This window comes from Sciurus carolinensis, chromosome 3, assembly GCF_902686445.1.
Source record: "Sciurus carolinensis chromosome 3, mSciCar1.2, whole genome shotgun sequence".
In the NCBI taxonomy this organism is placed as follows: Eukaryota; Metazoa; Chordata; class Mammalia; order Rodentia; family Sciuridae; genus Sciurus; species Sciurus carolinensis.
Window position 1 is genome coordinate 33,883,770 of NC_062215.1, and position 25,162 is coordinate 33,908,931.

Genomic DNA, 25,162 nt, shown 5'->3' on the forward strand with positions numbered 1-25,162 from the left:
AATGAACGGGGAGGAAAAAGAGCAGCATGAACAAAGAGATGGACAGGAAGCCTGCAGGGAGCAGCCATTCTTTTGGGTTAGATATTGAGGAACTGTGTGAAAACAGATTGAAAGAGTAGGTTGAAGCCAGATTGTTAAAAGAATAAAAGTTCAGACTTCATCCTGTTGGCAGTTTGGTGCCACCGAAGACTTTTGAACAAGTAATGACATGACCAGCTAATGGTGAGGGTTGCTGTAATATGGAAGATGATCTGCTGAAGAGACTAGAAATGGGGCAGCTTGAGTGTGTCCATTGCTGTGGTCTGAATGTGTTCCAGACACCTGGTGGTCATTCAATAAATATTTGTTGACCACTACTTGGCAGACAAATCTAAGCATTCGGTGTTTTTTTTATTTTTATTTTTAAAAGTCTCTCTCATTTGCAGGCATGAACAAGGGAATTGAATCCAGGAAGTCATACTCTTTCGATGGGAGGCAGACCTATCCCACAGTCGTACTTGCTCACTGTGAAAATTAATGATCTGGGCACATGTAGGGTTGCTCACCAATTTATTATCAAGGGAGCAGCTGGGGACCAAGTCTGGTGAATCATCTTTATGTTTTTTTTTTTGCTGCAGACTGCAGGCAGCTGGAGCACGGATCTGCTCAAATGTGATCTGTTCTATGTGGTTACTTCAAATACCACAAGGAAATGTTGACTTGAGCGATGAGGCGTACCCTGAAAATTAACTCGGTGGTTTACAAATGCCTGTGAGGTTTTAATCATAAGACTGGTTTGTACATTAGCGTTTGGGCACTTAGTAAGGACACAGGTGATGGCAAGCTTGTGTTCCTCAAAATTCGAAGAAACTGTTTTCAACAGGGTATGCCCTCTGGGAACAAGAAGTAACTGCAGGCCCCTCCTACTGTGGTTTTGCTTGTGCACCAACACTCCTTTAGGCCTCTGGAATGATAAAGCCACACCACTGCTGGTTTGGCTGTTGTATTTTGGGGCCTGACCAGAATCCACTCTATTGCAGTGATGGTTCAGTTCTGTATTTCTTATACCTTAAAAACACCATGCCAGTAGGGCACAGGGTACATGCCTGTAATCTCAGCAACTCGAGACTGAGGCAGAAGGATTGCAAGTTCCAGGCCATCCTGGGCAACTTGGTGAGACCCTGACTCAAAAAGGAGGGAAAAAAAAAAAAAAAAAAAAGGCTGGGCTCAGTGGTGCCTGCTTATAATCCCAGCAGCTCGGGAGATTGAGGCAGGAGGATCACAAATTCAAAATCAGCCTCAGCAACTTAGTGAGACCCTGTCTCAAATTAAAAAAATAAAAAAGGACTGGGGATGTGGGTCAGTGGTAAAGTGCCTCTGACTTCAATCCCTAGTACCGTAACAAAGCCATCCCAGGCCGTAGGCTCTAGGTGCTGGAGATAAGGAGATGAAGCCAATGTGATTCTTGTATTCAGAGCCAGTGATCCTCGGGGACACAGGAATGTAAGACTCACCACAGAGGGCAGAAGAATGTTGTAGGTGAGGTTGTGTTTGGTACATAAAAATTCACAGGAGGAAAAAAACCCACATTTTTGCTATTAACTGCTGTTTCTTGAGCATCTGTTGTGTGCTAGGAACCCAAGAAGCCCAGTGGGCACAAATCTAGATCTGTCCATGCCCTTTATACCACAGCTTGACTGTAACCTTGGGTACTCCTTTTGGCATCAGCTACTGTGGCTGGTAAATCCTTCCCTTTCTTCTGTTCTGTTGTTTTCCTTGCCTGTAGAATCATTCTTTTCTACTTAATTCCCATCCATTCTCAAAGACCAATTCAGATGTTTTCTAGAAAATCTTCCTAGCCTATAGGATTCCCTCCCTCCTCTGAACATCTGTAGAATTCACTGCTTGATTGTTCTCTTGGCTATTAATTAATGACTATCTTTTGGTATGGCCTGCGGTTACATGCACTTTTTATGTATAATTGTCTTGTTTCCTAACAAGATTCTAAATGTCCTGGAGTCAAGCTTTCTGAACTGTAGGTCTGGAGAACCTGGGTTTTCTGGTTCAGCTTCTCATTTTATAGATTAGTAACCCCAGAAAGAAAAATGGAGGGCCTCTTGGTTTTACACATTGCCACCTCTGCCCCATCATGCTACCTTACTGCCTTGTACATTGCTGGGTATTGAACCCAGACAGGATTTCGCTAAGTTGCTGAGGCTGGCCTTGATTTTATGCCCCTCCTGCCTCAGTCTCAATCAATGGGATTACAGGCATGTGCCATCATGCCCAGCAGTCAGTCTTTGTGATCTTGAAAGACTGTTCACCTCTCTGGTTCTCCTTTTCCCTCATCCATCCAAATGTATGTCATAGATTATACGCAAAAGTTTCTTCTACCTCTCTCATCTTCTGAGTCTAGTGGAATAGCCTAAGATGATACCAGGCAACATAATTTAGTGATTAGCAGTATTGTTGCTGAAAGCTTGGTCCTTGTCCCTGATGCCAATCCAATAACAAGAACACGATTTTGAGAAAAAAAGAAAAAGAAGTTTTATTGCTTTGCTAGTCCCAAAGCCTGTGATTCTGCCTATCAGCAGGAACAGGGGGCTTTTCTAGAGGTGATTCAGAGAGAATAAGATTAGAGAGGAGAGATCAGGGAGGAGAAGTTTAGGGAAAAGAAGATCAGCCGGGAGAAGGTCAGGGAAAAGATTGGGAAAAAGAAAAACCATGTGAGTTTCAAAGCGACATATAGTCAAAGCATCCAGTGAACCCCTGTCTCAGTATAGCCTCTGAGCCAGACTTCCTGGACTTTTCCACTTGGCAAGTAACCTCTCTGTGTCTTACTGGCAAAATGGACATACTATTAATATTAGATTCCTGAAAGGATTTTTGTGGGATTAAATGAGGTAATCAATGTAAAGTTCTTACCACATGTGACAAAGTAAATGCTCAGTAAGTATTAGTAACTCTCAGTTTATGAATGTTCACTAAGCAAAGTCAAATGGAAAGTGGGCCTGGCACCCTGGTATATTTGCACATTTCCCTTCTTTTTTTGAGACTTTGCGCTCTTGCACTTAAGCTATCCAGTTGTCATTCGTCTTCTGAGGCCTCTGTAATCATTGAGTCTCTTGTTCCTTATAATTCCAAGGGGACCAGCAGGTCTCCGGAGGTAATTAAATAACATCAGCAGCACCTTCCACTGCTGCTCTCTGGGGTCCTTACCTACAAACAGCAGTGAACTCTCTCTAGAATTTAAATGGAAAAATCTGCCTCTAGCCCTCTTTTAATCTGTCAGGTGGTCATTTTGCCTCTGACCCACGTGTCATCTGGTTACAAAAGCCTCAATCCACTGTGACAGCAGCAGCCCAGGCGGCTGGGGAGAGGGTTGTTGGTCTGGTGTTGGGAGTAGCTGAGCTTAGCTTGTCAGTTGTGCTTGTTCTCTGGGGCTTCAGGGTGGGGGTGGGGTGAGATCCATTTGAAAGGAACCATTTTCTTTATCTTTAAAAAAACAAAACCGAAGAAGAATCCCTGATGTTTGTTCCCAAAGCCCTCAGCAAAGCTCCTGAGGGGAGGGTTTGACCTGGTGACCCAGAGTATTATCTCTGGGGTCAGGGCTGCCAAGCTCTCTGCTTCCCTGCCCTCCCTGGCCTATGGCTGGTGGCTGGACAGTGACTCAGAGGAGGAGGGGGAGGAGAGGAAGAGATGAGGAGATGGCTCCGCCAGCTGCTACTAAAAACAACAGCAACATCTCATCAGTCCATAAACTCCCTCCCTCCCAGCCACCGTGATGTCAAGAGGCAGAGCAGGTGGTGCCATCCCCCCTTTGCTTCCCACGCCCCCCCAAACCCCTGTCAGTCATGGATCTTTGAAGGGGCAACTTATATTCATCAAAAGGAAAATTATCCATCTCTGGCGACCCAGGAGCTCTTTTTCTTCCCTGTTAGGGCTGGCCTCACCATGGGCATTCACTGTAGTGTCACTTTCCCAGCAGATGGATAAGGGGACAGAAAAGCATTTCCTTGCCAAAATAGAAGAGCCCAGAGTGAAACCTCCTGCACTAAAGCTCTATCATTTGTTCCACATTTAGTGAACTCCTCTTAGCTGTTAGACATTGGGGATATAGTGACTGACAGATGTAAGCCTTGTCCTCACAGGCTTGTACCCAGTACACTTAGGTTACTGGAAGGCCCAGCATCTGAAGGAGCAGCTGGGGCCAGCAGAAATGGGGGTCTCCATCCTGAACCTGGCCTCCAGGATTATCTGGGGCAACTGGGAAGCTACAATTTCCATATTGCTTTCCATTCAGGTCACCTGCTTTTCATGAGATGGGCAGATGTATACAGCTATTTCCCTGACTGTCCCTGTCCTCCCCTGGAGTGTCAGCTGAAGTTGACCCAGCCTAGTAAAACCACCTGCTGCTCACTTGTGTCTTTGACAACGTCTGTATTCTCAGGGTGAGGCCTGTCAGCACTGGGCGGTGGCTGCTTTGTACATTCTCTGGACCTTCTAAAAGCCCAGCTTCACCCAGAGCCGGCCTCTTCCCCTTAGATGCCAAATGTGCCACATGACAGGTAGGGCCCCCAGGAGGCCTCTGAAAGGGTTCATCTTAGACACGTTCACCCAGGAAATCTGAGGAGAGGAAGTGGGTGAAACCAGACTTCATGGAGCTCCTTCAAACTCCCAAGTCCCCATATTTCTTCATCCTTCCCTCAGCAGAAGAAAGAAAAGCAAAATATAACTGTGGGGGAGGAAAGCTCCTCCCTGTCTGTCTCCTTCTCTATAAAAACAACAGGCCGGTCTGCCCTGGGCACTGTGGGGGTAGGTGCTGGGTAAGTACAGGAGGAAGGAGGAAAGAGGATAAGATAAGGTCTGACACATCTAGGCCACCAGGCTGCTCCCTGCCACCTGTGTGACTGGTCACCTTGAAAACTGACAGGAGGGAGGATGGATTTTTTGTTGTTGTTGTTCAGGAATCAGACTGACTGACTTCTCATACCTTTGTTCATTTATTCAATAAACATTTATTGAGCACTGTTAGGTACCAGGCCATGCGTGGGGCATTTTAGTCCCCTGTGTGTCTCTGACAGGCAAAAATCTCCTCCTGGATCCCAGGCCTGTAACCAGTGCTAAAAAAAGAAATGACTTCATTCAAAAGCCAGTTGGTCTACTAGCTTCCAGAGAAGGGGCAGCCAGTCCCTTGGTAGGAGGGAGGGCCCATTTGGAGCCTTGATTCCCTATTATTTGCTCTAGATCTAATAGTTGGCAAAACTTTTTATAAAAAGGACAGGTAGTGAATCATTTTAGGCTTTTCTAGACATATAGACTCAACTCCAAAACCCTGCAGCCATAGAGAACACATAAACAAATGAACATGGCTTTGTTCCAGTAAAACTTTTATTTACAAAACAGGTGAGAGGCCCAGTCTGGCCCTGGGCTTATTTGCTGGGCTTACAAACCCTGTTAACGCCTGGGCTAGCTGGTTGAAATGCCTGTTGTGAAGTGTGTTGGAGAAATGGGCTTGTGTGATTTCAACAGGAATCCTAAATCACAAGGGTGGCTACGTTTGTTATGGATAGTGTAGGGGTTGAGGCACTCTGTTAATTGACACTGATGTCAATTAGCTGCACAGAAAATTCCATTCCACAGTCCAGACTTCAGCCTCAGCCATTTAGCACACACAGGTTCCCACAATAGGTTTCAGGGTGACCAAGCCAGACAGTGCACATAGTTTCCTACAATCTCATCACTCTAATGGGAAAACAATGTGGGGCCCTGCTGATGAGAGTCAGTGACACCATCTTCAAAGACCTGAGTAAAGAGTGGTCAAGCCACCTCTCTGCTCCAGGTCTGGCTTTGCCCTAAATTCTCAGTGCAGTGTTGGATGAGTTATTTAACCTCTGTGATCATATACTGAAGACTATTCGATGAGGCACTGAGGATATAGAGATGGATATAACAAAATTCTTGCCCTTAGGCAACTTATGATCCAGTGGGGAAGGCCAACAGGTAAATTATTCTGTAAATGTGGTGAAACACAGGCTTTCAGTGGGTACTCATTCAGGATGCAGAATGGGTGTTTACTAAGTGAACAAGAAAAGAGAAGTTAATTCTAAGTACAGAGCAGACGAAGCCCAGGGAACCACTGGTAAGATAGATGGAGAAAGTGTGTTTGAGGGAAGCAGGAGATCAGCAGGGACAGGTCAGTCAGGGTACTAGGGCCAAGGAGACAAGAGTCAATTGATGTGCTATGGAGAGCCACTAAAAGGTTTGAAGCAAGGGAGTGATAGAATTGGATTGAAATTGGACAAGAATATAACATGACCCGTGTGGAAAATGAGCTTTATGCCAAGCTTCTGTAAACCCTATATCCTGGGACTTTGTGTGACTAAGAATGTTGATATTGTATAGCAGTTCACGAGCATCAATAATGTGCTGTGACTTTATGAAATAACTAGCTTTGGTCTCTCCCTGGTGATGTCATCAGCTTACCAGCAAGGAGGTAAATCACTGTTAAACTACAAGCAGCCTTAACTTTGAGGGGTGCCTTTATATGGTTGCTAAGACCTGGAGGATTGCAGGCCCTGTGCACTCTCTCACCTGACTTCCGTGGCTTTTTTGCGGGCGGGGGAGGCAATTGGGGGAATGAATCCAGAAGTGCTTTACTGCTGAGCTACATTTCCAACCCCTATTTATTTATTTATTTTGACACAAGGTCTCACTAAGTTGCTGAGGGCAACTTTGAACTTGAGATCCCCCTGCCTCAGCCTCTCAAGTCACTTGGATTACTGGAGTGTGCAACTACATCTGGCTTGTTCTGGCTTCTTGAGTCACGCTCTCTGAACTATGGAGAGCTGGCAATTGCAGCCCTGTACTTAGGAGATTTTTTCAATTACTTATTTTTTTATTTTTTGCAGTACCGAGGGCGGAACCCAAGGCCTGCTATACTCTTTGAGCACTCTACCACTGGGCCACACCCCCAAGCCCTTTAGTTTTTCTGTTATTTTTAAGGATGGATGAATTGTAGAATTCAGGTGGTTTGGGTATAGCCGTGAGACTTGGGACAGAGTCAATTGAAGGGAGAAATAAGTGACTTCTGTAGGGCTTACCTGAGGGATAGATGAAATTTGCATCAGAAAATGGGGATTCCTGGGCAGTGGCTCCCAGATCTGACGGTGCACCACAAAGGCAGCTCTCTAGGTCCTACCCCGAGACTCCTATTCAGTAAGTTTGAGTGTGGCCAACCAGGGCCCTATCTGGCCAGTGGAAGCAGCTCAGTTAGGTGGAACCTGCTCTCAGGGTTGTATAAGTACAGTGTCAGCACCTCAGTGCCTCCATAAATTTTGCAATCTAGCTCTGTGGCTCACTTTACCCTAGTCCCAATCCTACTGGGGATCAATTTTAAGGAGCTTCCCTCCCCTCACTCCCCTCCCCATTTAGATGCAACTAGTACTAATACTCTAGGACCATTGTTGTTAGTACTTGGAAGATACCTATATATACTGTCCCACCTGTCTACTATCTGCCATCTAACCCCTCCCTTCCTCTGGTGGTAGCTCCCTAGAGGCCCAGAAGGGTGGTTTTGACTGGCATTTGTTTAATTAGTTCTTTGGAAGCCTTCAAATGATGATGAATAGTCATCTTTTTACTGTTTACTAAACGCCAAGCAGGCACTGTGCTGGACACTTTTGACACGAATCACATCTTTTGTCTCATATTAACCCAAAGAGAGATGGACCTCCATTGTCCCTATATTCAGATGAGTAAAGTGAGACTTGGATGGCTGGAGTTGACCAGGGCGACCCAGCTAGTAAATGGAAGAAGCAGAATTTAAAATCAGGCCTGACCTCAACGTCCTCGCCCTTCAGTGCTCTGTCACACAACCTAGTTCTTGCTCTGAATTAACTGAGGAACAGTCCTTTCCAGGCTGTCTGCTTGACTTTGAAATCTCCAGGAAGCCTTCTGTCGCTGGGGCTTTACACTCAGACCTAGTGTGGCACCCCAGATTTCTTCTGGGTTTTTATGTGTTTTTAAATAGGGTTTTCTGGCCCATGGTGCCATGGCAAATGGGAAAGAGTGGAGCAGGAGCACAGGTGACCCTCAGCAGGGACGGAGTGCTGTCCTTTCCTACACCGTTTGCTGATTAACTCCCTTCTCTCCTGAAACCAGACAAGAAGAACTCAGGAGTCAGCAGGACTCAGAAGCCCTGAATAAACTATGGTCCAACTAGGTCAGGGGGAATGACCCTGTGCAGTGGCCTTTTTTTTAAAAGCCCCCCCCCCCCCCCAGGTGTGCCCCAGCTCACTAGAGTAGAGTTCCCAGCACTGGGGGGAGAGATTCCAGGCCCCCCCTCCCCCACCAAAGGGGTTAGCCTTGTTTGAAGCACATACCTGCCTATTCAGTCCCTTCCTCCTGGCCCTTTGGCCAGACTCAGGCTGGTGTTAAGTTGCCCCAAATACCCAGTCTCCTATTTCACATCCTCAGGCAGAGATCCCACAGCCAAGGTGCCCTTTCAGCTTAGCTTTTCCACTGGCTGCTCACTGACAGATAAGCTCCTAACAGGAGGGAAGGGGAGGGTGGAGATATGGGCAAAACCCCAAGCAGACCCCTTTGTCAGTGGGCACAGTGGGCCCTGTACTCCCCAGTATTGTGTTGGGTGGGGCAGGCCTGGGTGCTGGCTAGCTGCCTGGTCCCAGGCCTTTACTGGCAGATGGAACTTGGCTTGGCTGGGGCCCAGTTGTACATATGCTTAGGCTTTACCTTAGGGTGGAAATTGGAGGCTGAAAGTTTGTAAGTGTCAAGAGACAAGGAAACTCTGTGTTCGATGTGTGGGCTGGGAGAACGCAGGGACTGCCTGAGCCAGGCTCTGTTGCTGCATAATCTGCCCCAGCCATGCCAGACTCCTGTTCAGACCTCTCAGAAATGTTTCATTGCTTGGGCTGGATTGAACTGAGGCCCGAATGCTGCTAGACGGGACGGGGAAGAAGCCAGTGGACAAAATGTTCTTGTGCTTGGATGGGCCAGCCTTAGCACAGGCTGGGTCCTTGGGAATTGAGATGAATCCTCTCCTCTTTCTGTAGCCATTCCATATATTGAGTAATAAATGAGGTTATTGCCCAGATGAACTGGTTTTAATTTACCTTTCTGAAGTGATAAAATGTGGGTTAAATAAAAATGAGAGTGAAGAGGAGGTTTGCACCAATCACCTCTCCAGTCTCACTTCTTTGGGGGAATCACCACATATTCCCAAACCTAAACTCCACTTCTTCCCTGTCACTTGAACCAGAGCTAATCCATGGAACCTAGTTATAGGGGTTATCAAGTTCTGTGGCGTTGGTCCATATGCCAGACTGTCTCAGATTGTTTCCCCAAGGAGTAATCTCCAACCATGACTTTCAAAGATGACTTTGTGGGTATGTGCCAGAGTGACAGAATCCAAGAACTGGACCTTCATGTGTAAGTTGGTCTTGAGTATCCAGAGACTATTTTAAAATGTGTACAGAAAGGTAGCAATTAAATGTTTGTCTTGGAATAACACTGGCCTCTGCCTTCTCCCAGGAGCCCTAGCTAGGGAAGATGATTAAAAATAGATCTGAGTAGCACTTCCTGCTTGGCAGATGGCTGATAGCAAATGCTAGGGCTTGCGGCTGACCTTTCCTTTCTGAAATCTGCTCTGTGTTTCCATGATGCTAATTGAGTCCTTCTCCTAGACCTAATCAAAGACTCTTTAGCTGGCTGCAGAAACCCATGGCTTGCTGTGCTGGCTGGGCTCTGTTCATGGAGCAACATGAAAGTGCTGGAATTTGCATGGGAACACCCACTCTGTGGTCCAACTGGCTGGTCCTTGTTTAAAAACTAACAAGTTCTGCTTTCAGATGTACTGCCCTTCTGTTAGGGATCCCACACCCTCTCCACCCCCACCAGTAAGGAAAGATTATGGGATAGGGTAGTGAGAAGAATGCCCTGTGTTTAGATGTATATACAATAGACAATGGTCACACAACAAAATGGGCAGATGGCTGAAAGAAGCAGGGGTTTGTGAGATTTGGGTTCTAGGAGTGCTTCTACCCAGTCCATTGCTGTCTTTCCTCACCTTTAAAATGCAGATGATATCACCTGTGTATTCTCCTAGGTTGTTGGGAGAAGCAAAAGGAAAGAGTGCTTAGGACAATGCCCTGAGGCCATCAAACTATAGAACATATAAGATATCATTATTGGTTTTATTATGTCATGAAAGTCTACTTGGACCACTATAGCCTGTCTAATCATGGAGGCCCAGTATTTGTTCATGTGACCATACCACAAGATTCGAATCCATTTCCTAAATATTGGATATTTAGATTTTCCTCCCAGTTTTTACAATATAGACTCCTTTAGGTTAACACATCTTTTTGTCTGAGAGATGATTTTCCAATGCCTGATATTTTACATTGAGCCCAACTCATTCTTTCTTTCTTTTCTTTTTCTTTTCTTTTTTTTTTTTTTTTGCTGTTGTTTGCAGCACTAGGTATTAAATCTAGTGTCACTCTTCCACTGAACTACATCCCCAGCCCTTTTTTAAAATTTTGATACAGAGTCTCACTAAGTTGCCCAGGCTGGCCTCAGACTCCATCCTCCTGTGTTAGTCTTCCAAGTAGCTGGGAGAGGATGAGAATGTTAAGGGATCATCAGATAAGATGGGTCAACCAATGAACAGAAAAGACCTGCTTTTTACATATATAAACAGGAAATTTAAAAACATGAGAGAAGAGCTGTAACTCTGAGTCAGAAATGTTCGTTTTATGTGCGAGGCGTTATTCTCTTGAGAATATGGACTCTCAGAATGTTCACCCTTGTGAGAGACCTTACTCAACCCCCTCATTTCACAGATGATGCAATCAGTTCAGAGTATCAGGGATCTGCCCAAGGACATCATCTTAGTTGGAGCAGATTATCTAGCCTTGCCTGGAAGGGGTGGGATTGGGTAGGCTGGTCATTATGATCCAGTTATGTTTCATTTGTAGAGGGAATAACAAGAATCATCAGCACCCAATTTCTGTACCCTGGTGTAAGCACCCTATGCTCAAGTCTTTCTGATATTTTCATGCTCTTCTCTCTTTCAGAAGAGCTCTTTGACTGAGATTTCTTTAGTTCCCCCCCATGACTCAACTGCCATGACCCTTTTAAAGCAAGGTGGTCTCTTCCTTTATAACTACCTCATCTCACAACTTTTAAACCTGGTCCTCAGGGTATGTGAACACGGAGGTTAAGGGTAGATATATGCTAATGTGCTCACCAGAGGAAAGTTTATAACTGGACAACTGCCATGCAGAGGAGAACACATTAATCAACCTACTTTCCTTTGTGAGAGCAACCTGAAGCTCAATTAATTGTTGTAAATAAGGCCTTTTGGTTAGCATTTCTGGGAAAGAGATGTTGAGAACATTTGGGGAATACCTTGTAGCATGAAATGAAAAATCAGGCATAGGAGATGGTGGCAATCATGGTCAAGGAGATGCAAAACCATGCCACACACAGAAAATTGGAAGGGTCTAGTAGAAGGAAAGTAGATAATGTCATCCCATTTCACAGATGAGAAACTTGAGACCTGAGAGGTAATGAAAACCAGGAACACATGACCGAGAAAAGCCAGAACTAGGGATTGAATCTAGTTTGCAGAACTTCAGTCAAGCATTGCTTAATGATAGCAGTACATTCTGAGAATTTTGTTCCCAGGTAATTCCATTGTACTTGCACAGAACCTGGACAGCTATGTTTCACTAGGTAATGTCACCTTATGGAACCCCCATCATATATTTATGGTCCAGTGCTGACACAGAGTGCTGCTGTGTAGTGCATGATTGCACTTAATTCTTTCATCATACCAACCTACTGAATGGGAGAAGTTGAGTCCATAGAAGGAAATCTTGATATGAGCAAGAACTTTAAATCTATAACTCAAAGAGTTAATAGTGCCAAAGGATCTAAAGGTGGAAGATTTAGGAAGCTACATGGAGACAGAACTGAGCTCATGTAAGGGATTTTGGCAGCATCAGAATTATTGGCAGTAGAATGGGCTTTCTGAGGAGGTAGGGAATTTTCTATCTCTGAACCTATCAATATGAAGAGTTTGGTAGAAATGTGGGTAGGAACCATGCTTAAGGCAAGTGGTTAATCTTTAGGGGTCCTGCAAATTCCAGTGGTCTGTGAATCTGTGAAATTGAAGCTAGATAAAGTCATATGGACATTTTAAGATCCTCAACTCTATACCCCACTGCGTGAGATTCCATCAGATTGCAGTTAAACATTGTTCTCTTTCTAGTTCTCCAAGCATTATTCTTCTAATCCTTGTTTGCCACGAAGTCCAGGTTCCAAAGAAAGAAGGAATTTCAAGGGTCTTCTTAGCTTTTGACTTTTCTTTTTCCTTTCAAAGGGTTGTGAAATAAGAACCATTCATTTATTTATTTGGCAGTGAATTGGAAAAGCTGTTTTTAGTCTGGGACTAAGAACATTCCCTTGGTGGTCCTCAGTCTTAAACATTGTAGGTTTCCAAATTAAGGTTTGTTTTTTTTTTTCCATTCACTCAAAAGTGACCAAGCTCCGGTAAAGTGATTCATTGTAACACAACTCACAGGAAGCTAATTGGTAAGCCAGAATTCTAATTCATTGATTTACAGTGGAGCACATAATCCTGGAAGCTCAAACTATGTGTTATCTTCCTTGAAGGAAAACCCACTGGAGTGAGAGAATTAAATTTAGACAGTTGCTAAGTAAATATGGAATCAGAGAAGAGGAATTTGAATAACCTACGAGATTTTCATCAGTACTGACAGATTGAACCATCCTTCTTCATTAAAGAGACAGATTTTTACAAGTGAATACCCTCTAGAAAAATGTCAGAACTTGAAGTCAAAAGCCTTAGGTGTAAGTTCTGACCTTGACTTAACAAGTTGTGTAAAACTGGGGAAATGACTTTAATAGCTCTGGACTTCACTTTCCTCCTCTTGTTTTGGAGGTGAAATCATTAATATGTGTGAAAGTGCTTTGTAATTCTGACATATTTGTGTCTATTTTAGTCTACTTCTGTTGCACACTCTCCTTTTTAGGAAGTCGCTTGGACAACACCCTTGTTAACCCCATCTTCCTTTTCTCCTAGACCTTGGAGTGAGACTCCCTGGAGCTGTGCCATTTATTGGTTGCTTGACCCTAGGCATGTTTGTTTTACTTTCTTCATCTGCAAAATAGGGAAGGTGATCGAACCTTCCATCTTGAGTTCTTGAGAAGATTAAACAACTTTGCTCTGAATTGCAGTTCGAATTCTGCCTGGTGCCTAGTAAATGCCCCATATCAGGATGAGCCATTATTTTTGTCTTTTAACAATTTCTCATCTATTTTAATGAGTCACCTCAATCTCATCTCCATTTTCATTGTAGTGATCGCTTGTTTGACAATATTTAGAAAGCAGCCCTTTCTATAGCACAGGCTGCAGGCCTGAAAGGTGGCTTTCCTCTGGCCTCTTTTCTTGGACTGGTTGCAAGGAAGGACTTATTACTTTTGGGTCTGTGGGTTTTACCCACTGACTCCATAGATATTCTTTGTATTATTTGGACATTTTTATTTGCCAACACACGGATGGCTTTGGGATCAAGAGTATAGGCTGAAATATAAATCAGGAAATTGGTATTTGTACTTCCCAGGCATATTAATTTGCATTATCCTTTGAAGTAATAGTAACTTTGAATTGTTTTCAAAGGCCTGATGGCTTTGAGAGAAATTTCAGCTCCAGTAGGAAAGCCCTCTTAAAATTTTAGTTCTGTATATGAACTGTAAAGAACCCAACTCTGAATGGCTGGCTGCCTTTACATCCTAAATCCACCACCCCCAGTTTCTAAATGGGAAGCCAGCCTCCCCAAACAGACCTAGTGAGACTGACATGTCAGCCTTTGTTCTATAGAGAATGGGGCTATCTGGTTATGGGCCTTCTCCACTCTTTACTTCTCTGAAGAATGCATGTCTTCGAGGCCTCACTCCTATGGAGAGGGAGGAGAGGATGCAGGATATAGACAGCTGGCAGCATCTGTGTTCCCTCTGGCTGCAGGTTTCCATTAGCATCTACCATCCTAACCTGCTGCCACAGACTAGAGAGGCTTATTCTGCCCTTGCTACATCAGAGAACACCATACTGCCCAAGTCCATCTGAGGCCAGGGACAGCTGGGAGAGTTGTGGAAGAGGAGCCTTTGGAGTCTGTAACTGGAGGGGGTTTTAGACAAGAGTGGGACCTTGTAGCCGCTCCAAACTAGCTGTGCTCTTATTTGAAACCATGAAACTCTGTGGTGAAGTGAAAGGAAACAAACATTTATTAAATACCTCTTATGAGCCAGGCTCTGCTTAATAAATATACATTCACTTAATCTTCATGACATCCCTCTAGAGTAGGGCATTATGGGACCCTGAGGTTCAGAAAGATGAAGCGACTTGCCCAAAGTTACATAGCCAGGAAAGGCTGTGGGTCCAAGGCCTCCCAGGCTCTGCAGCCTGCTTCCTTTCTCATGGGCATCAGGCAGACGTGGCACCACCAGAGCGTAGGCCTTGAAGGATCTCCCATTCCCTAGGTCCAGGCCTGAAGGTGGACAGTCCACGGTGGCCAACAGGAAAGTTTATTGAAAGGTCTGATTGATAAGTGGCTTGTGTCTTATAATCTCCCCTGTGCAGCAATAAAATGTGACACCAGGCCCCTCACCACCTTCTGTTTTTGCAGTCTCGGCATCATGAACACTCCCATGCCCTTGGAATTTTATGACTCCACACAGCAGATATTTCCTCCTTTAGAGTCAGTCCCTTCCCTGCCCCTCCCTCCATCTGTTTAGGGAATGCAGGGTGAATGGAGACCTACCATAGCCCAAAGGCATGGGAAGAAGGCCTTAAGAAAGCCATCCTTCTGCCCCTGGGCAGCACACATGACTTTTTACTCCCACCTCCTTGTTTTCTAGATAGATATGTGAAAGCTGTTGGCAAGTCATAAACAGTACAAAGGGCTTTATTTTATCCCTGATTTTCCTAGTGACCTATGTCCCAGTCCCAGTCAGGAAATTCTTCCTTTTAATTAACCCGTCTCTTATTTCCACCTAAGTCCATTTCCTCTTGTTCTTATTGTAGAAAAGATGGAAGAATTCCCCTTTAGTCTTCTTTCCTCTTAGCTAAGCAGTCAGTTTCTTAAAATTGCACTCATGTTCTAATTCTGGAAGTCTTCATCATTGTTCTTTATTATCACTCTTCTCACTTTCTCCATATGTTTCCTCAAGGGTGAAATCCAAGCAGGATCCGGTGCTATTTTGCTTAGGTTTCAACCCTTTGGAATTGACCCTAAAAAACCTCACAGGCCTAACCATAGTCAGAGAAAAGAATGAGAAAAAAATATAAAAAGACTAATCTGACTCTTTCCTGCAGAATGGTAGATCTGTTGAACTGGGGGTGGCAGTCAACACTCTAGGTCAAGGACCACAAATCCTCCTTTGTAGCTCTACCTGAACACTTCTGCTCCCTTCCCACTGAGATGCCAAAAAGTGCCTAAGAGGAAATCGGTTGTAACCATCCCTTAAAATGTATAGTGCAGATCTGTAGAGACAGAAAGTAGATTTGTGACTGCAGAATGTGGGGACAAGGGAAATAGAGGGTGACTGTTAATGGCGAGAGATTTCTTTTTGGAGAACGAAAATGTTCTGGAATTAGATCGGGATAAGGGTTGCACAACCTTGGATCTACTGAATTGCATACTTTAAAAGAATGTTGATAATGTGAATTATATCTTAATTAAAAAAAAAAACTCAACTTTACATTTATACCAGTTCTTTTCTTTTTTTTTTTTAACTTTTCTTTTTTCGGTACTGGGGATTAAACCCAGAGGTGCTCTACCACTGAGCTACATCCCCAGCCCCTTTTACTTTTTGAGACAGGGTTTCACTAAGTTGCCCAGACTGGCTTTAGAATTGCAATCCTCCTGTCTTAGCCTCCTGAGTAGTTGGAACTACAGGCATGTGCCATCACACCCAGCCTAATAAATTCTTCTATAGCTGTATAATAGAAACAGATTCTAACAGCAGAATACATAGAATCTTGAAATTTATGAAGCACTTTCATACTACATAGTTATCTTTTTTTTTTTTTTTTAAACAAATCTGGTGTGAATGAGAATACTATTCTAGTATGCCCATTTTACACTTTAGGAAATTGAGAGGCTCAGAGAAGCTATTTGGCTTGCTCATTAGTAACATAACTAGTATATGGCTAAGCCAAGATTCATACCCTGGCAGTCTGACTTTTTGAAGCCCAGGAAATTAATGCCATGTATAAGCATGGTAGATTAAAAAGAAATACAAGTGCTTTTCCAGGGGTGGATTCACAGAATATTCTAACTGAAAAGTATCCGTGGGAAGCTCTGTTCCCATCTCTGTTTTTCTGAAGACACTGAGTTGCAAAGAGATGAATCCTTACCTTTTGGCATGTTAGGAAAGAAGGAGCAAGACCAGAGTCACCAAAGAAACCAGGTTTGAAGGACCGAGTGAGTTAAAATCATCCTTCTCATCTCTTTTCCAGGTTCCTGAAAAGGAAAGATAGGAACCTGTTTACTCTGCACCTTGTTTTACTTATTGTTCTTAACAACCCCATGAAAAAGGCATGGTTTCCATTTATAGATGAAAGACATGCAGAAGCTGAGAGAAATTAAATAACTCTGCCAAGGTTAAGTAGGTAGTAAGTTGAAGTTGCAAAACCAGGATTTGAACCTGACATTTCTGATACCAAGACAAGATCCTCACACCCTGCACAGATATATATAGCTCCCAGATACCACAGCGGGCAAGGCAGGTGGACCTCCGCTTTCCTCATCTTCCCTTGCGCCTCCTGAGCTCCCGATCAGCTGAACATGGTTGGCTCTTCCCTGTGAGTGGAGTGGCTCTGTCCTGCTGAATCCTTCATGCTGTGAGGAGTCTGATCAAGTGAGCAGGACTCCAAGGTGAGCACCTGCACCTACCACCAAGGGCAGGAACCCACATATTTCTCTGTTACTGCCTCCCACCAAAAGTATTCACTCCTCAGTGATTCTCCTACTTTGAAAAGGAGCCACTGCCTTCCAGACTTTCAAAGGGTCCAGAAATTGGTGGTTTTGGCTACTAAACAGGAAATTCTAAGCCCTTTCCGTTCCTTTGAGCTGGCTGGAAGGGCTGGGCCTGGAACCATTACTTTAAAGGACAGAAGAAAAGTTTTGTGTGGTTTGAAAAAAACAAAGCAGAAACCCTTTCCTGGAGGCCTGCACACCAGTCTTGGTTGATACACAACATGGGAAAGAACCGCCTTGTTGCCTGGCAGTAATGACAGCAAACAAACGTGTCTGACAGTCTGTTTGGCATCTCCCGGTCTGCAATTCTGTTTGCTTCATTCTAATTGCTTCCTTAACTTCCTTTCAGTCTCCCCACCTTCAGTACCACCCTCACTCAAGGGACCGCCAGCCTGTGCCAGGTTGCGCCAGGCTGGGTCGGGCCCCACAGGATACAGTGACCCGCCGGACTGTTGTCTGTGTCTGTTTGCAAGATGCCTGTTGTTCTCAGTGGCTGTTTTTCCCATCATAAATATCGACTTGGCAGGGGTCCCAGGGTGGAAGCCTTGGTGGAAGAGCTTCCAGAGAGCTCTGCCTCAGAAAGTGCAGCTGATTCTGAGTGCCAGGCTGAGGAAAAGAGGTTTGTAGACACTGCCTCTCGGGGGGCACTCAAGGAGGTTTTGCTGCCACAACAGCCTGGGTTCAGCACCCTTGGTGAGTGTGGGCCCCTGTCAGCATACTCCCGTAGAATAGCCTGGAGGAACTGTAGTGGCCCAGCCTGTGAGGTTCCTCTGGGCCTGGCTGGCATTTTTCTTCTCTGCCACTCACCCTCCCCTCACCCCTACTCTCTAGGAATTCTAATCTGTGTCAGGTGAGAAAACATTACTTCTAGGCTGTGCCCTGAAGCCAGTTGGATCACCAGAGTGACCTATCAGTAAAATGTTTGAGTACATACTCTGAAAAAATAAACCTACTTATAAATTGTATATGGGAATTGCTGTGGGATATGTACATTATAAATGTTGTTTCTATTTATAGATGGGAAACATGCAGAAACTGAGAAGTTAAGTAACTCTTGACTCAAAGTCAAGTAATTAGTATAAAGAAAAACTGAATGAACTTATATATATAATTAGTAAGAAAAAGTCAATAATTATAAAATTGTTTTTAATCTTACTTTATTGAAGGTGATATATGATGCTCCTTTTGTTTAAATAGTGATTTTACATAATTGCTTTTAAGTCACAAAAATTACTAAAAAATGAAAACTTTGCCGAATGCAAGCACAAGCTTCAGGTATTTTGCTGTAGGTGAACCTATGTGGTGCTCTGTCCCGTTCTAAAAAATTTCAAAGAACCTGCTATTTAAGGCTCTTTTTAATCAGATCAGCTTCATTATTGACATCCTATAGCAGCGAAAAAGCAGTATTCACAATGTGCTAAAAGCAAAGGCAGAAGAAAAATGCCACTGTCACCCTTCCTTTTGGATATACACGATGTATACTATCCCAGAGAAGGTGCCGGTGGCAACCCATATTGTTTTTTTTTTTTCCACTGGTGCAGGGGATTGAACCCAGGGTCTTACACATGCTAGGCAAGTGCTCTACCACTGAGCCATACCCTCAGTCCTCCTCCTTGTAACTGCTCAGTGAAACTTAATTTTGAGGATACAAATGGATAAAAATTCTAGTATTTTCTCCCTACCCTGGAGAATCATCTTACAAACCTTCTGGGAACCCCGCTGCCCTGGAAAACCTCAGCATTGCCTCTCCCTGCATTCCCCATTGTGTCTAGTGGATAGTAGAGGATCAGTGAGTGCTGGAGAAATAGTGAATATGTTCTTCAGGGCCCTTTCCTGTTAAGAATGGAGTAGCTCTGTTGCTTGGTGTCATTTTACTGTTTTCGTCTAGGATTTGTTTTGTTGAATTTGAAGGTCTTAGCAAATGTGTTTTAGAGGGTGGCGCACCTGATTACACATAACTTAGGACCATGAATTCATAAGAGAATATAATTCTGGAGCTGGAAGGAGAGACTGATGTCAAAATCTTTTATTAAATAATCAAACAAAAAATAAATTCTGGTATATCCGTAGAATGGAATACTGTTCAGCAATAAAAAGGGGATGTACTATTGTTATAGAACACATGGGTGAATCTTAAAGGAATTGTGCTGAGTGAAAGAACCTGATTTTAAAAAAATACTATATACTATATGATTTCATTTATATAAGATTCTAGAATGCACAAATAAGTGACAGAAAGTAGTGGTTGCCTTTGGATCCCAGTTAGGGAGGAGATGAAGGGGACAGGGAAGGCTGGATTCAGAGGGGAATGAGGATGTTTGGGTACAATGAATAATTTGTAATCTTATTATGAATTATGGTGCTATCACAGGTATGTGCAGATATCAGAATCAAAAGTGTCCAATGTATACTTTATTATTATTTGGGGGAGGATACTGGGGATTGCACTCAGGGGCACTTGACCACTGACCACATCCCCAGCCCTATTTTGTATTTTATTTAGAGACAGGGTCTCACTGAGTTGCTTAGCGCCTTGCTTTTGCTGAGACTGGCTTTGAACTAGCAATCCTCCTGCCTCAGCCTCTCAAGCTGCTGGGATTACAGGTGTGCGCCACCACACCTGGCCCCAGTGTATACTTTATATATGTAGTATATTATATGTCAGACTGCTGTACAATTGTTTGAAGAAAAAAGAAACTAGTAGTAGTTCTCTCTGGAATAAATATTCAATGCCTATTGCCAGATTCACATATGTGTTAAGGATTCAGAGAGATTTAAGACATGGCTCAGACCTTCAGGAAGCCCACAACCTTGTGAGGGAGTTAGATAAATAGGCCAGTTAAATCCAGGATGTTAAACACTAAGAAAAAGGAAAATTCAGGGAACAAGTGGGGTCCAGAACCATGGGTGTTGATGGTGCTTCTTCCTGGGGAGTTCGGGCAAAGCCTTATGAAAGAGGAGCTAAACTAGGCTTAGAAGGGATCAGGTGCAAGAGCCTCTCCATTTGAGGACCATCCATGGGCAAAGTCGATGAAATGCAACCACCACATGTGACTTGTCTTTACTACAGCAAAGGAAAGTAGCAAGAACAGAGACTGGAGAAGTGGGTGGAGCCAGACATTGAAACTTTGCCTACCCTCCAAACCCTGGGGTTTCTTTGTGCTCCAAGGTTGAACTAACAGTTTATCCAAATCTAGGCTTATGTCAATGGGATGTTGTCCTATCAAAACACTTGGCATGGGCCTCTAGGTTTCAGGTTTTAAGGCTGTGACACTCAGAGCTGCTCAGCTGTACCTAGGAGGTCTTATGTTCCCCGGAGATGTTTCAAGAACTGCAACAGGAGAGAGTTGGTGCAGGTCTGGGCAGCAGCTGGGGAACATCCGCTTGCTCCTTGCAGCTGTACCTGGGAGTAAGGGCATCCGGTGCCTTTGAGTATTGGAGGCAACCAACACTCCAGCTGCTCCAGAGGCAGTGTTTGAACAAGTAAAGCGTTTTGCCAGCAGCTCCAGTCCCTGCCATCCTGACCATCTGACAGAATGCCTATCTCATGCATTGTGATCTGGTCCCTGTCTGGTGCTCTTATCCTATCGTCTGTTAACCAGTCACCTCCAGATTTCTTCAGAGTTCCTGTTGTTTTTAGAGTGGTTTTCAAAGCAAACTAGGATGTTAAATTCAGGATATGATTTTCATACCACATTAAAAATGCAGGCAGCAATGCAGAACATGGCTGGCTCATGTCAGCCAGATATCTCAGTGTAACTGGATGTCTGGACAGGGCTTATGTAAATGGAAGAAGATGTCAGATTGCCTGGCAAGCTCTGGCTCCTGTTTGTCCTTTTCCCCCACCACTCCCCGGCCGGAAGAAAGAAGCTCATATTTAAGCTAGAGGCTGCGATGGGATTTCTGCCTAGTGAGCATTTCTGTGATATAGAGATCAAGTTGCTCACACCTCGGAAGGGGAGCTCCCATGATCCCATTTAGAAGGATGGTGACTGTTGTGGCAGGTAGGATCCACCAGAAGGTGAGATGAGTGATAAGTGGGTTCAGTAGTTTGTTCTTCTGTTGGGGATTCTTTGCTGCCTTCAGTTGGGGTGGACCAAGAGAACAAACAAGGGTGCTCATACTGGTTTTCCATGTCCCAGCCAATGTGGGAAAACTGGCCAGCACAGATCGCTGAAATCAAGTAGCACCAGGAGAAGTGAATGTGGACTAATTATCTCAAATGGATTAATCATCTCAGGCATCTTCAGTAGGGAAGCACTTTTTAGTGACATAGCAGGGTTTGGTGTGCCCTGACCCCCCCGTATTCTCACCTGAGCTAATGAAATAGTAAAGTGTGGGCTGGTTCAAGCTTTGTGCTATTTATTCTGCTTTCTTCCCCTTCCTCACACCATCTGCCAGTTAGACCATTAGCTGGCTTACCACCCGCTTCTGTGTCAATCCTGGAAGGTTGTGCTTGTTACGATTTGGGTTGGTTATCCAAATGGGTAGGTGAAATGGATATCTAACCATCAATTTGTTTTCTTGCATTTCAGTCGTTCCAAGGAAGTCAAGGACGAGCATACCTCTTTAACTCAGTGTGAGTGTCTCTGAATGGTGCATCTCTTATTTGGTGCAAATTTTGAGGGAAGGGGAAGAGCAGCCCTCAACAGTTCCACAGTGGATCCTGACGTCTCTGTAACAAAAACCCACATTAATCTCCACAATACGTAGTCAGCAACCTTCGGGAATTTTTTTTTTTTGCAACATCTCTGGCTGAAAATAATATGTTCACCACACTGCCTGCAGTAGTCCCACAGGGAAGAAGCTGGGGAGCTTCTGAGGGAGGTTCAACATGGAGTTCTCATAAACAGATGTGAAATTTGTCACTGTGGGGAGAGAGGGTGAAAAAAGATCTCCACCAGGATCTACTGAAGAACATAAAGATGGAGTGAAGGCTAACTTAGGGAAGCACTTCTAGCCCCTACTGCAGATAGTGTACACGGTCCACAGTCATTACTGGACATATGATTTATAACATCTTCCTGGGAAAGGAAGGTGAAGCTTACATAAGCCTTTTGAACTGTAAAAATGGAAATCTAATGCATTGTTTGAAATAGGTGCTCCGTGAAGGAGTAGTATGTGCAATGTTCAGGACTCGACTTGTGTTAAAGACAAGACAGCTGGCATATTTGACATCTTTGGCTTCACTTAGTCCTCAGTAAACTTGGAGGACCTGCACTCATGGCTTGGACTTCACAGTGTGGTTGTCCTCCACTTAAGTCATAAGATTTAAAAGCATTCGTTAGAAAAATTAAATCCTAAGCAAAGTCTCAATCAGGATTATCTTAGACCCAGTGAATCTAATCTTGCAGGTCTGGAATTCATTGCAACTGAGATATTTCTATGTGGCTGTCGTTTGGGGGATGTTTTTGACTTAAGTTTTAGATGAAGTTCTTATTGTCTACTTCCCTTGGGACAGCCTTGTTTGGTTGGATTTTTGCTGGAAGTTCAGCCTGAACAATGAATGATGTATGTACATGTGACTAACTACCTATTCTCTCTTTCTTTTGGCATAGAGTTAATGTGGGCTGCGGGCCTGCAGAAGAGCGAGTGTTGCTAACAGGACTACATGCAGTTGCAGACATTTACTGTGAAAACTGCAAAACCACTCTGGGCTGGAAATATGTAAGTACAGAGAAGTCTGCTTGAGGGGGCTATGAAGGGATCAGCACAGGGCCTCACCTTAGAAGAATGCTTTTTTTTTTTTTTATTTTATTTTTTTGCTTTTCATGGCCTTGTGGGAATATCCTTGACCAGGAAAGGAAGCCAAGCTCAAAGAACAGTACCTGGTGCAATCATCTGTCTGCAATATTCATTCTTCCCTTTTCCCTAACACTTTCCTGTTCTAGTTCATTCCTTACACCTGAGACATACACTCATACACACCCTTTTAGACTTCATAATAATATTAACAGCATAGAACATTTCCTGACAGATGATTATATTTACTCTTCAGCATCTCTAGAGGTTAGGTGTTATTTTCATCTCCGTTTCATGATTGGGGTACTGAAGCTGAAGAAGGTTAATAGTATGTCCAATGTTATCCAGCCATCAAATGGCCAAACCAGGAAAGGAATCCATTGAGTTGTCTGACTACAGAGCTCTTAGACCACTGTACTTTGATGATCCAGTAAATGCTCTGAGAATATTGCCTAGGTCCTAGGTCATGTGCTCGGCAACATCAGACTTTACCCACAAGTCCACTGTAGATGTAGTTATGGCTGGACTCTCTAAATGCACAATTCATTCTTTCAACACAGAATATTAAGGTCTCTCAGGGACCTAGGAAGAGTGAGCATTCCTTTGCCAGGGTAAGAGGAGGAGTACAGGGATCTGTTACTTCAAAGACACTGGGACTAGGTGTTCTAACATGTATTGGGGTCACCACACAACCATAAACACAGCCCCACAGTCCTCTGGCTGGTGACTGAATACCATTTGGGTAGCTAGATTCAGGTTCAGATTTGGCTCCATCACTTGTTTGTCTGTGTGTCCTTAGGCAGCTATTTCATTTTCCTCATTCATGAGAGTTTTTAGTGCTTTAAATAGAATAATGCTGGCAAAATACTTAGGTCATCACTTGGCATATAGTGTGTGTTAGTGAAGATAAGCTTACGTAGGTTGTTGTTGCTATTGGCAGATCTTTTTCCTGAAGCTTAGGTACATACATGCATACCACAATACTTTTTGTTTTGCCCTCTCTGTCATTTTGAGGATATTGAAAAATTGGTCTTTCTGTCATTGGAAGGGCAATTCATTCTATGTAAAATGTCTCAAATTCCCTTACTATTGGTTTGGGAAGGAGCCTCAGGGAATAGTCAAAACTACTGCAGGGTGACTGATGTAGATTCACCAGTGATAACAATTGGACCACTCCAGTGTGGGCTTCTGTTAGTGGGGAGTCTGGCACTTGGTAGGAGGGTAAATGGGAAATAGCTGTACTTCCTGCTCAATTTTGCTGTGAAACTAATATAACTCAAAAAATAGAAAGTTTATTGGGGGAAATACATAAAATAGTATGAGCAATGGATGCCAGACACAAAAGTATGATTCCATTTAAATAACACTTGAAAATGTGCAAGTCGTTAAAAATTAAAAACTGCCACAGGTGGAGTCTACAGCAGAGTTTGGCAGAACTGTTTTCAGATTCAGTTTTCTGCATCTCCTTGGAAATGTTTAGCCCTAGAAAGAGAAACTCCAGACAGTGTGCTTTGGGATGCCAACATGGTTTAGGTGCTTGCTTGGCTTGTTGTTCATCAGGGAGAAATTGGCCTTGGCCATTCTGCCTCTTGCCATCTCTCACCCCTCTGAGGTGGGGGCAGGCACAGTTGTGGTTTTTACTAAAATATTTTGACTCTCAAAATACTCTTGTAATTATCCTAAATTTTTGATTGAATAGAAAGTCAGGTGGTTAAGTGATACTTCTGATCCTGGCAAAGATGGGGTCATTGATGATTTTGTAGACTCTGGATCTGGTGCTGCTTCCACTGGACTCCTGTCCTGACATTTTGCAAATGCCTTTTGCTCAGGGCAATTGAATTTTCTTTTCTTTTTTCTTTTCTTTCTCCTCCACCTGAACACATTATTGTGGAACAATAGATCTTATTTCAAAACCATATTCCTTTGTTGTGTATAAGTGTGTATGCTCCTGTGCACACACGTGCACGTGCACGCACACACGTGTGGCACCAGGGAATGATGAGGTGTGAGGGAAATCACTGCTGAGCTCATAACTACTCTCTCGGTTTCCTTCGCCTTCTATTTTGTGAATGATTCGTCTCTCAACAAGAGACCCAGTTTGGACTCTTGCTCTGAAACCTCACAGTTTATAGAACAGAAGATACTCTTTATGCAGATTCTGCAGAAACCTACCAACTAGGCTGTAGTGTCTTAATTCCAGGGCCCTAGAGGAAGAACTAATGTTGCTGCTCTGCACCTTGAGCTTAGTCACATAACAGCTCTCGGGAGCAGTGTTCTCAGATAATACACCAGGATGTTCTTAGATGTCTGTTGCTGCAAATGAAATAACCCTTTATCCTGTATCAGCGCAGGAC

The 25,162-nt window shown here is 43.8% G+C and overlaps 1 protein-coding gene across 10 annotated transcripts in view; it reads left to right on the forward strand.

The window, feature by feature from the left end:
- Positions 1 to 25,162, forward strand: part of Ypel2 (yippee like 2) — a 62,087-nt gene that overhangs the window by 30,726 nt on the left and 6,199 nt on the right. For all 10 annotated transcript variants that reach the window (XR_007107739.1, XR_007107741.1, XR_007107740.1 and 7 more), the window contains 2 exons: positions 21,602 to 21,645; positions 22,625 to 22,733. Coding sequence is in view for 1 of the 10 variants with exons in the window: in XM_047545396.1 (XP_047401352.1) it covers positions 21,602 to 21,645; positions 22,625 to 22,733 (153 nt within the window). In the remaining 9 variants the exon portion in view is untranslated. The remainder of the gene's footprint in view (positions 1 to 21,601; positions 21,646 to 22,624; positions 22,734 to 25,162) is intronic.